The 12903-nt window shown below is 32.6% G+C and overlaps 1 protein-coding gene across 6 annotated transcripts; it reads left to right on the top strand.

Moving 5' to 3' along the window:
- Nucleotides 1-4050: 4050 nt before the first annotated feature.
- On the top strand, nucleotides 4051-10947 carry LOC100252344 (probable protein phosphatase 2C 55). Of its 6 annotated transcripts, none has more exons than XM_010666363.3 (7): nucleotides 4193-4469; nucleotides 4694-4734; nucleotides 5013-5916; nucleotides 8361-8685; nucleotides 9215-9364; nucleotides 9663-9953; nucleotides 10679-10947. In XM_010666363.3, the coding sequence occupies exons 3-7, from the start codon at nucleotides 5156-5158 to the stop codon at nucleotides 10709-10711; spliced, it is 1560 nt and encodes a 519-aa protein (XP_010664665.1). In that variant the 5' UTR covers nucleotides 4193-4469; nucleotides 4694-4734; nucleotides 5013-5155; the 3' UTR covers nucleotides 10712-10947. The 6 variants fall into 6 exon arrangements, with proteins under 6 accessions (XP_059590757.1, XP_010664663.1, XP_010664665.1 ...); XM_010666364.3 differs by having other exon boundaries at nucleotides 4205-4343; XM_059734774.1 differs by lacking the exons at nucleotides 4193-4469; nucleotides 4694-4734 and adding an exon at nucleotides 4051-4192.
- The last annotated feature ends 1956 nt before the right edge of the window (nucleotides 10948-12903 follow it).

Genomic DNA, 12903 nt, shown 5'->3' with positions numbered 1-12903 from the left:
TGGTGGATTGAGTTCATGCATTGAATTGCTGCATCTCTGCCTGAAACCAGCTCACCTGAGTCTGGTTCATCGGTATGCTTTACCTGAAAGAGATTAAGAATTGTATGAAGCTGTACTTCCCATCATGCTATCAGTTATTGGTAAAAAAACATAATTTTCCTGTAAAGACGAACAGAACTCAAGAATAGTGTCATTTAAGATGGACAAAGACAATCTCCATGTTTTGAATTGAGGGACCCCTCTCTAACCTGTTGGAAGACTCTTTCATCAGCCATTGGTTTTCACTTTTCACTACAGAAGGCACTCCAAGTTGTTCCTGCAAAATCCACCCACCTCTTTCCCACTGGCATAGTAATAATATCATCAGATTGGGCATAATCCCTTATTTTCAAGCTATTCCCTGATGGTGGACTTCTTTGGTTGAAAAGTGAGAAGTAGGCTTTTCATCATTCTTATTATCATGTCGAATCTGTGTATTTGGGCGTTAAAATGAGCACCCACATGCTCAAAAATGAAAAGAAAACAAAACAAAAGGGGGAAAAAAAAAATCAAGCCCTATTTGGAAACTTATGTGTCAATTGTCATTTAGCTAATAAGCCGGTAGATGTTGAGGTTCCACAAGTAGTACTTTTTGATACTATATTTGAAGTAGTTGTTCAAATTCCTTATAATATGCAACTGAAATAAGTTCTTACTAATGGTAAAAGATAAGTTTTTTTCTATAACAAAAAACATAGAAAACACATTTGCTAATCAAAAACTATTTTTTGCTAATTATACAAAGATGTATAATATTTAAAATTAAAATATATATAATTATTTTTAAAATATATTTAATAATATTAAAAATAAGTTAAAAATATTTTAGATTTCCAAACAAACTTTTGTCTTACAAAAATAGAGAACAGTTTTCAAAAATTGTTCTTAAAAACTATTTTTCAAATTTTATTTCAATAACACAAGTGATTTGATGGAGAAGGTGACTTGTTTTCATCTTTGCTTGAAATTTTCTTTAACCTATTTTTTATGTTTTTAAAAATTTTTCAAAAGCAACTTTTATTTCCAATCAATATTTGTATTTGTATAATTATTTTTAAAACAATTTTAAGAAAACAAGTAAAAATAATTAAAATATGTTATTAAAAAATATTTTATTTTATGTTTTTAAAAGCGGTTTTCTATTTTTTTGGCTCTCAAAAATATTTTTCTGGAAAATCATTTTTGAAGACAACTTTCAAATATATTCATATTAATTATTTTCAAATTTTCTAAAGTAAGTATCAAAATACAATTTCCCAAAATGTAAAAAAAAGAAAAAGAAATAGAAAACAATTCTTGAACAATTGTATCAAATTTTGTAAGGTAAAGAGGTGAATGAGAAGTACAAAAATTGATATGATAACTTTGCCCTTAAACAAAAAACTATGAAAGGTGTTGCATTTTTCTCCTTGTATTGACATAATATAGATTTGATTTAAAGAGTGACTGAAACTTAGTCATAAGTTCATTTAAGATTCAACTACCAAATCCTATCATTTGGTTACACTCAAGATTCAACTACACATAAGTGGAGGAAATGGTCAATTTACCTTGGGTGTTTAAGATAGCATCTTGAAAACGGTTTGCTAACTTAAAACATACATTTAATTAAAAAATAAAAATAAAAACTACTTTTTAATAATTTATCTTATATTTCAAGTTTTTTTAAAATATATTTAAGGTCTTCCTCAATTATTTTTTATAGAGTATCATGAGATATGAAAAATGCTTTATAAATTTTTGTATTTTACATTATTGCATGATATTTTCACAAAGAAAATATACAAATTTATTTTTCATGTTTTAATTCTCAAATAGAATTTTATTATTAAGAGTGTATTTGACAATATGTCTACTTGAAACATTTTATTTGGAAGTGTTTATAGAAGAATCATCTATCAAGTGTTTTTTTTTTTAAAAAAAAAAAAACATTAAAAGTAATTTTTTAATATTATAAGAATGAATTTGATAGTGATTATAAAAAGTGTTTTTAAACTTTCTAATTATTGAAAAATAAAAAATTTTAAATATTAGAAAGATTATAAATACTTTTTAAAATCATTGTCAAATACATTTTTAGTGATTTTTTAAATTTTTTAATAGTATTTCAGAAATTTTGTCAAACATATAATATTTTTTAAAATAATACTTTTTAAATTAAAAGTACCTCTAAGAATGATTATCAAATAAACTCTTAAGAATAAATTTGACAGTACTTTTATTCAAAGTATTTTTAGTGCAGTGTTTTCTTCAAATATATTTTTAAGAGAATCACCTATCAAGTGTTTGTCCAGAAAAAATTATAAATGATTTTTCAGATTTTTAAAAATATTTCCTAAAATTTATCAAACACTTTATCTATTTTCAAAAACAGGTTTTAAACTAAAAACGTTTTCTAAAATTACTCTAAAACAGACTCAAAGAAATTCAAATGTTTTTTAGAAAAACTCTTTTTAAATATCCTCAAACATATCCATCAAAATTTCATTAGAGTCTGTTAATATAAAGTAAATGAAAGAGAATTTGATTTTGGCACAATATACTGAGATTTGTTGAATGTGCATGAAAGATTAGTACAAAATAGCTTATTTTCGACAACACAAATTCAAATTTGGTGCAAAAAGTTCAAGGTTATTAACAAGTGATATTGGTCAAGAATTAAGATTTTGCATCAATTATCACCCAATTACATGAGAGACTATTAATTAACATAGTCATCGGCTATATTTTCGATATAATTAACATAGTCATAGCTTCTTCTTTTTTTTTTTTACTACATTTATCTTTCTATTTTCTTGTTTCTTATCTTTGCCATTTTGACTATTATTTTGTTTTCCATATCTCGACTTAAAAAAAAAAAAAGAAAAAAATTAAAAACAAGTTTAAGAAAATATGTTCAAATGAACCTAAATTTTTTAAAAAAATTGATGAAAATAACTTCTAATTTTTTTATAAATTGTTTTTTGTTTTACTTTGTTTTTAAAATCTATTTCTAGGAAATGATTCCAAATAATACTAAAAAATTTTAAAAATAGAAAATTGGTTTTCAATCACACAGTCAAATAGACTTTTATTTTTTAGATTGAATTTAAAAATTATAATATTGGAAAGCTCATGTACTTATTGTTAGTCAAAATCAAAATTTATCCCATACAATTATTACAAAATTTTTTTTTTCCTTAAAAGTAAAAGAGATAATATTTTAATTTTGGGAGGTTTATCCACTTGGAATTGACTTTGTCCGATGGAAAAAATTATATCACAATTAAATTATTCTTAAATAAGTGATTTTTATAAATAACAATGATAACAGCAATAGTTTGTTTAAGGGTTTGACGATAGATAATTTTTTTAATTTATTTTTTTATTAAAATAAGGATTAATTTCATTTACCTCCCTTATAGTTTAGAGTAAATATACCTAACACTTGAAATTTTAAAAATTTCATCAAATATCTCTATTATTGAAGTAAAAGGGAAGATGAGTGAAAATAAAAAATAAAAATAATAAGAAAGGAATACAACGAAATTTTAGTCAAAACCTTAGGGAAAGAAAAGAAATTAGGGAAAATAGTATTTTCATATACTCCTATAAAAAAATATCGTAAAATGAGAATTTAAGTTTATTTTTATGTAAGTAGTTAAAATTAATTAGTATTTTGTATTTTTTTTATCAAAAATATTATATTTAATCATTCGAGTACTACATTTTAATGATATAAATATCACATTTAATAATTTTAAGTAATATATTTGATTGACGAGTGTATAAAACTTAAATTATTTTTAGAGAAATTTATTTTATAATTATTTTTAAATGAATATGTGAACATGCATTTTTTTCAAAGAGACGAATCCTTAAAATAACAATATTTTCATAACGAAAAATTGTAAATCGGGGTGAATGAAGACGGGAGATATCAATAACAAAAATCATAGGGTGGGGAGACATGGAACAAGATTTATCTGTCGGATAAAACAGAAGCATATTCGAAACACCAACTGGCAGGGGCAAATTCAGAGCAAAATGACCAATACGTTCTCTCTAATTTGCCAAAACGGTCGCCAGTTCTGCCTCAAACGACAAGGACAGGCTAGTCAGAAAATAAAGGAAAAGATTCCTCAAATGGAACGAAATACATATACGATAATCCGTAAGTAACAATTTTGAACTAAAAGTAAGGGCCCTAGCTCATTTTTCTTGTGGCTTTTAGGGTTTTGGGGTGTTAGGTGGCATCCAAGAAGTTTCTCGATTCGATCGTGTTTTTGGACGATCGGGAAATCTGGGAGAGAAGGTTAGATAGAGTAAGTTGGCTCGTGTTTTCTGCCTAACCCTGAAACTTTCCAGGAATTTAAGAGAGGAGATTCCTACTCTGAATTTCATTGGGATTATATTGTTTTAGGGGTAGGGTTTCGGTTTCGTCCAGAAAGGTGTAGTTTACTGGCCTCTATTTTTTAATTTTGGTTTATGTTTTTCTGAGTTTTTGTAAAATTTCCCTTTTTTTGAATTTTTTTTCGTTTGGTTGGTGGGAATATGAAGGGAAAGAGCGAATGGTTTTTGACTTCTCAGCCCTTTTCACTGTTTGGGAGACTGGGAAATTCTAATTTAATTATTGGATTAGTTTACTTGAGTTGTTTGTTTCCCTTTTTCCTAGGAATCAAGCAGAACACAGAGGCTGTTTGTTTCTGGGAAAAGGTATGTAATGTTCGTGGTTTGGGTGTCCTCTGTTTTTTGGTTGCGATGATGAGGATGGTTGATAATGAAACTCTGCTATATTACCAAAAGCAATACAATCATTGACTGTTGAACCAAGTTTGATAAAATGATGTAGTTGTGGATGAGTCAGGATGATTTTTGTTTCTTATTTATTGATTTAGGCATATAAACAACTGGACACGGATTGACTTCAAATATTACATTTACTGTCTATGTCTCTATATTTATTTCGTGCCATATTGGTTCTTGTATTTCAGGTTTCTGTGTTCCTTAACTCAGAGGAGTAACTCTACTGTGGATGCATTAAGAGTGATGAGAATTTTTTTAATTTGTGGCGCTAATGATCTGGTTCTCTACAATAGAAGTGTTCAACAAAAGTTGTTCTATTTAAGAGGGTAAGATGTCATCATCCTATTTTTCAAGACTGAGAAAGGCAGTTCACCATGGGATCCAAAGATCAACCATCGGGCAAGGAGGTGGGCTCCAAGACTCGGTGGAGGTTCTACTTTGGCGAGGAAAACTGTTGTTTGGGAACTCTAGGTTGTTTCATTCTAAACCATTTTCAAGCTTATCAGACCTGCATGTATTATTACACCCTGGCACTGATTTTGTGGCAAGATCAGATTCACATTTAGGAAATCAAAGAAGGACTCTTTCTGTTGTTGGAACACTTTCTCGCGCGTTCTCCATTCCATCCGTGTCTGGCCCTTCATTGCAGGCTTGTGCATATCACATCGATTCTGCACTCTCTAAGCCAGGCGTCTTTTCCTATGTGTCACAGAAGACACCTATGGCTGCTTGTAGTCCCAGAGCAGTGTTAGGTGATTGCCACTTAGATAATTTTATTTCAAGGCATGTGCATCTCTCAGTGTCTATAAAAAATGGTAGTAATTTTCATGGCAATAGAGGTTTCAATAGCTGCAGAAAGGCTAGCATGAGCTTAACAATTCAAGAGCAGTCCAATAATTGTTTGCTTTATGGATATTTCATATACAATGCTGCAAAGAGGAGAAGCAATTCTAATCCATATATTTTATCTGGATTGAGAGATTTCCATGGATCATTATCTGCATGTTACTCTGCTGGAACTGCACCCGATATGTCATTTCACAATTCTCAACTTGAGGAACAGCTTGCAAATTCTTCGGTTTCTTCTGAACAGTATGTTCTCATGCGGCTTATGTTCTCTTATTAATTAGACTTGGGAACTTATGTGATTGGATTAAATCATTAAAAATACGTTTCACATGTTCACCTATCACCAAATTTAGCATCTTGGATTTTGTGATTCGATCCACTAGTTAGTCAAAATAGTTGTAATTGAATCACACACTGGCACACATAATCACTGTTTAATTTTCTTTAATATATAAGATATGATTGGCACTGAACTAACTTTCTTGCATATTTGAGGATGTTCATATCTTTCTGATTTTGGCAGCAAGAGATTAATGCAATTGAATGAGCTATATTGGCACTCGCAAACACTTCAGAAGTAGTATGTGATTTTTGTTATGTCATCTAGGAATATTTAGACTCAGTTTTCATCATCAAAAGTGTAGGGAAATTAAAAAGGGGGGGGGGGGGGGGGGGGGGGGGAGGGGGAGAATCTTAAATTCTCATGTTTGGTTTTCATGGATGATACAAAGAAAAATTAATATAACAAGAATTATTTAAAAATTTATATATTTTTTAATTCTTTACTCTCTGTAAAATGGAAATAGCATTGGACAAGCATATTAGAAAAAATAATTGAATTTAAACTTTTTTTACCTTTAAATTTTCATTCACTTTTTATTTTTTCTCTTTTTCCTCCTTTTTCTCTTTTCCACCAACTCTCCCTCATAGTTTTCACAATCCAACCCAAAACTTCACAAAATTAGGATATTAATCATAGTCATAATATCATATTTCCTTAGGGTTGAGAATATGACCATATTATATGGTTTCCTTACTTTTTATTTTTATTTTATTTTTTCAAAGAGTGCATCAACTAGTACTTTTATTTTCTTTACAGTATATGATGAGTACTTTGTATGTGACCATGTCATATATGGATTAGTTTGATGTCCTTTGGCATTGATTTGAATGTTGTCCTTTCAGATATTGGCATGGTTAAAAAAGATTAAAAAAAAATATAATGAAGATACTATACAACACTGGAATACATTTTTTAGTCACCAATTATCTTAAGGGTATCTTATGATACATATATGATACATGATATGAGACACACTATAATGCTGCACCCAAATTTTTAACCATTGTTCACACCTTCTTAGAAAAATCAAATTCAAAGATTTTCTCTTAAAAGATATTTTATTGATTGTTTAAAATATACTTTAAGGTCAGAAACTGGTTATAAAAGGGAAAGGGATCCTACATGAACAAATTACATAGTTGATGTAAAAATCACATGAAATGTTGAGAATATAAGTAAATTTATTCTTATGATGATATTAAGAAATTGTTGTTCAAATGATTTGAATGTTGACATTGAAAATAGTACTGATTGGTAAATAGAAACTTCGCTTTATTAGCTTTTTCTTCAGATTTTATTTTTTCAGTGGGGAAGGAATAGTGACAAATGTAAAAAGTTGGAACTTTTTGGAGATGATATACAAAGACAAACGTATCAACAACACAGAGAAAAATATGTATGCCCAGTTGGAATTTGGAGCTAGAACAATAGCTAAAAACTCAAAAAGATTATTTTTGTGGGTTTCCGATGAAGTTTTCAAAATGCTAGTCATCAATGGTTTTAAATGGTATGATACAGTTAAACTCTTTAAAATCCTACCATTTTTACCCCCTATTATATTCATTTCATATATATATATATATATAACTAAGGATTTTGGTTCTACTTTGCCTGTCATCTACTTGTTACATTTCTGTGATTTAGCTAATGCACTTTCAGGTTTTAGTTTGGCTATGTCAGTCAGCTGCTTGTAATATTCAATGGTATGGGTAATAGATAACTATTTCCATGACTGTACGAGATAAATAATTATTACCCAAAGAAAAGCCCTTGATATCAATAGGAAGCTTTCTTGCTTTTAATTTCCTGAATCTGAACAGTGAGAAGCTTGTTCAGGATGGATTTTGTGTTATATTACACTTGTGTATTTAATATGTAGAAGCCAACATCCTCTTAAAGCTACAATTGACAGAAAAGATATTCATAACTCATGTGCAGCCTCATATCCCCAGGTCGAGGGGCAAATGATGGATCATGGATCCTATAGAAATGAATGAGAGAATAGACAAACAGAGAGACTAGAACTCGAGACTTCTAGAAACCAGAGCTCTAAATACCATGTCAAGCTACCAATTGATCTGGAAGTTTAAGCTGTTAGGCAATGGATCATCACCCTGTACCTCAGGCTAACACATCCTTTTACCCACCTACGTCCAAACAACACAAATAAAGATACACAGAAACAACTCACATTCCAGTGAAGCCATAACAGCATAAAAACATCCATGAATAAAAGCACAATGTTTAGTGAAAAAAAACCTTGAGTCTATTAATATAAGCCAGTTGAGTAATGTAATGAGCCTCTATTATTCCCATTTATCATGTTAATTGATTTTGACTACAGGAACATCCAATCGGACAGAACCTTGAAATTTCTATCAGGGTCATGTTACCTGCCCCATCCTGACAAAGAAGAAACTGGTGGTGAGGATGCTCACTTCATTTGTATTGATGAACATGCCATAGGTGTGGCAGATGGTGTTGGTGGCTGGGCAGAACTTGGTGTTGATTCAGGGCAGTATGCACGAGAACTCATGTCTAATTCAGTAACTGCAATCCAAGAGGAGCCTAAGGGTTCTGTGGACCCAGCTAGGGTTTTGGAGAAAGCTCACTTTAGCACAAAAGCCAAAGGGTCCTCAACAGCATGCATTATAGCCCTCACAGAGCAGGTATACTTCCATTGTAGGCACACACCTTTGTTTGCTCTTCTATTAATGCCAGAACATAGCTTTTGCCCCAAAACAATGAGCATATGGTTGCATGGTAGATGCTGAAGGGCAATATAGAATTCAATTATGTGGTTGTGTTCTGCAAGCAACAACTATAATTCCTTGTTTACCATGCCCTCTCTTCCTTGAGGTCATCCACCATTTTGGATCCTTGATGGTGATTTTTCCCCCTTTTGCCCTGTTTATGGTAGAGAACTGGCGGTTCTGTTGATCATGGTTATTACAATGATAACACTTTTGACACCATTCACTTGATAACACTTTTGGTTGTTACATTTTTTTTATTAAGAAAAAAAAAAACAAGAGAAACTTGTGAATGATTGTTCAAATTATAATAACTGATTGGCACTATTCGCTTGATAACACTTTTGGTGGTTTATTTTTTTTTAATAATAAAAAAAAAACAACAGCAAGAGGCTTCTGTATTTTGCTGAAATAAATGTATTCATGTTTCTACTTCTCACTGCAGGGTCTCCATGCCATTAATTTAGGGGACAGTGGATTCATAGTGATAAGAGATGGATGTACTGTCTTCCGGTCCCCAGTACAGCAGCATGATTTCAATTTCACCTATCAACTAGAGAGTGGAAATGGTGGTGATTTACCTAGCTCTGGTCAGGTCAGTTGATTTGAATTACTTCTACTTATGGATGAACAGGCTAATAAATGAAAATGCATAGTGTGGGTATCCAATAACCTTTTTCCATGGTATGGGGTACTTTGAATCTAATGAAGGTGTCCTGTTCTTTGAACTGCTGACCTCAGTATGGTGCTGCTGCAAAAGGAAGTGCGCTCTTTCAATATATTCTAAACTGCGTTTTGGAGTACATTAGTACAATTAAGCACTCCCTAGCAATGTCACATCCTTGCATTCATTCTATCTTATAGGTCTGTTGCTAACAATCTGATTGTTGCAGGTTTTTACAATTCCTGTTGCTCCAGGAGATGTTGTAATTGCTGGCACAGATGGACTGTTTGACAATCTGTACAATAATGAGGTTATCGCAGTGGTGGTTCATGCCACTAGAGCCAGTTTAGGGCCTCAGGTGACAGCTCAGAAGATTGCAGCATTAGCACGCCAACGAGCACAGGACAAAAACCGGCAGACACCTTTCTCCACTGCTGCCCAAGATGCTGGGATCCGTTATTATGGTGGCAAGCTTGATGATATCACTGTCGTTGTTTCCTATATTACCAGTTACAGTAATGTATGACTCTCTCCCTCTCATACTCACATATTTACATTCTAGGCTTTCCTGTCCAATCCTTTGTAGAAAGAAATTCTCCTCTTTTGCAGTTCAAGAGCTATCCCCTCCATTGTCAAAATGGTGAATACGCATTTCTGATATTAGATTGAATTTTCTTCCTAACTGTCCCCTATACCTTTCGACCTTGTGTAGTCCATTATGTTACTTTTATCTTAAAGAAGTGAGCTCTTTTTCTAAGAAAGAAAAAGGCTATGACATCTCCTTATGACCTGTTATTTACACATGCCTACCTGTATTACCACCTCAGTATTCTGTGTTCTAGCCTAGTCCCACTGCCTTTGTTGGCACTGTTTTTTATTTAATCCTGGACAGTCGGTCAAGGACACAACAGTTTGTGCACTCATTGTATTGGACATGGATGAAACAGTAGGTGTGGTCTTTGTTGTAAGTTTTCCTTGCTAATAGATTAACTCTGAAGGACTGCTCCTATATAACGCCCTGGAATCTGTAACCACACACTGTTTTCTCTCACACACCGAGTTCCTCCAGATATTTGTCAAACCATGCTTGTTGAAAATTTCTCAAAATTTTCAACCCTGCATAGTTTTCGAGGGTAGAAAGATAGGAGATGGACATCTATATTCTGAGAATCTCCTTGTGCGAAAATCATCTAATGCACTTGCAGAGTGTGATGATAACATTTCCTTTATAATACTCTGATGCAGGGATACCGCTCTTCCAACAGCTCCTGGCTCTGATTAGACCGTTTGGACCATGTCTCTTGGTTTTCTGAAGTAGTGGCAATCCACTAGTATTGCAAGGAAGCAGATACAGTAGCTGATATTTGGTATCATGGTGCTTCAAATAATCCAGATTAATTGACACATTTCCCTATCTCCCTTTTGTCCATAGTTTTGCAAAATGGTAGTCATGGTGCTTTGCACTCAAAACCACAAGTTTTATACATATGAATATATTCTTGACACTTTTTTTACTCTGCTTTTCATGGTTTTTTTTCCTTAATTTTATTTTTAAACACGGTGACTGGCTTGGGGTATCACCAAGCTATCAGGCTGGAGCTTGTTTGGAGACCTTGATCTGAACTATGCTTGAGATATATCTCTTTCTAGGAATAAAGTATTTGTTTGAAATGTCTGAAAATACTTGTTTGAAAACTCATTTTTGAGAACAGATTTTAAGGTTAGTTTTACTTTGTTTTTAAAAATAAAAGTTTATTTTTGGGAACATACCGCTAAATTTGAATTATTTTATTTTTATTTCTTCAATTATTGATGAGAACTAAGTGGTTTAGTTTAATTCAAATTAGTTATTTTGACTATGTAACTTGGTTTTAGTAAATGATGGGTTAAAAAACAAAGGAACTAGAATGAACAATGTTGTAGCGATAAATGCGAGAAGGGCTGCAACTGAAGTTTAGGTTTGGACTCACCAATGTTCCTCTCCATTGAATTCAGCTCTGATGGCATGGGCTTGAGGAAAGATGGCATTTCACTTCCTGTGTCATATCGAATCCTTAAGAGCGGCCCCTTTAACAGTCACTCTTTTTGTGGTTTTCTCTTGCTCGCTCTTTCTTTTTGTGGTGTGCTTCAGCTGAGTGTTCTTTCTTTGTTTTTTGCTTGAAGAATGAAAAAAAATCGTCCCTTTCTTTCTTGGTTGGCATAACCCAACCGGAATTGATCTTTCTTCCTTCATTTTCCAATAAGAGAAAATAATTAAAATATGTCCTTAAAAATATCTTGTTTTCAAAATGATTTTTTTAAAACTATAATAAATAAATAAATAAAACTGGTGTTGAGAACCATTCTCAAACATTCTAAAAAAATTTTCATTGGGTGACCCGTGGAGCAAGGGTGGCAACAGCCGTTTTGTTAGAGACCCTGCTCGGTTGACAATATATGAAATATATGAGGAGGTTATATTGCCATTTGAAATGTTGGACGGTCCAGTGGAGTGACTTGCCTATTTGGTGAGCACTTATTCAAATTATAAAAACCAATTGGCTCTGTTCATATGATAACGCATTGGGTGCTAACCTTTTTTTGTTTGGGAAACTTGTGTTTTGGAGCTGCTATTTGGGAATTATATGGTTTTTGGAACCCAATAATGAGAAATATGAGAATCAGCTTTTAATATGAAAAGTGTTATCGTTTTTGTGCACTCTGAGCCGACTCCATCTTCTGTGCCCAAATTGTCCATCCGTTGATTCAGCTCAACATCATCCCAACCTTTTTGTTAGCAGGACCATTGAAATTAAAAAAAAAAAAAAAAACAACAACAACAACCGATCCAACCATCCAATCTAAATGTTTTCCTCTCTCATTTGGAATCTTTCTCTTATCTTTCTTCACTCCTGACAATCCAAAATTTCTTTCATTTCAGTTCAGAAACCCAAATCCAAAACTCCAAGGTGGTGTCATAACGCATCTTTCGGCATGCCTTTGGCTAAGACGCCTCAGTTGGGCGCTTGTCATGAGCCCTAGCCGCAATTGACTCTCATCTAGGAGCCATGGGAGTCCAAGAGAATCCGAGAAAAACGAAATGAAGCTCAAGTGGAGAGAGTAGGTACCCAAAAACCAAAACCCTAACCTCAAAATGCATCATAGACTCACAAATCTATGTCCAAGATAGCTCTATCAACAAGAAATAGCACCAAACATCTCTCTTAGACCACCGAATCGGCGAAGCCCTCGAAAAACCAAAGGAAACAGTGCAGAAAATGAAGCACGTGAGACTCTTAAAGTATTGGGTCCCGACAAACCAGTCGATCGGTTCTCGACTGGGAAGAAAAGTCTATTGGAAGAGAGAGAATGTTTGTTCCCCTTTGGTATTTTGGTGATTGTACCTTAGATACTACCTTAACTGACCTTAGGTACTACCTTAGTTAAATTTGTGTACTACCTGTATGAAGGCCCGAAACTTCATTTGTGGA

The sequence above is a fragment of the Vitis vinifera genome, chromosome 18 (genome assembly GCF_030704535.1).
Source record: "Vitis vinifera cultivar Pinot Noir 40024 chromosome 18, ASM3070453v1".
Lineage (NCBI taxonomy): Eukaryota > Viridiplantae > Streptophyta > Magnoliopsida > Vitales > Vitaceae > Vitis > Vitis vinifera.
The sequence above is the reverse complement of the archived record's forward strand: the minus strand, read 5'-3'. Positions and strand labels throughout refer to the sequence as shown.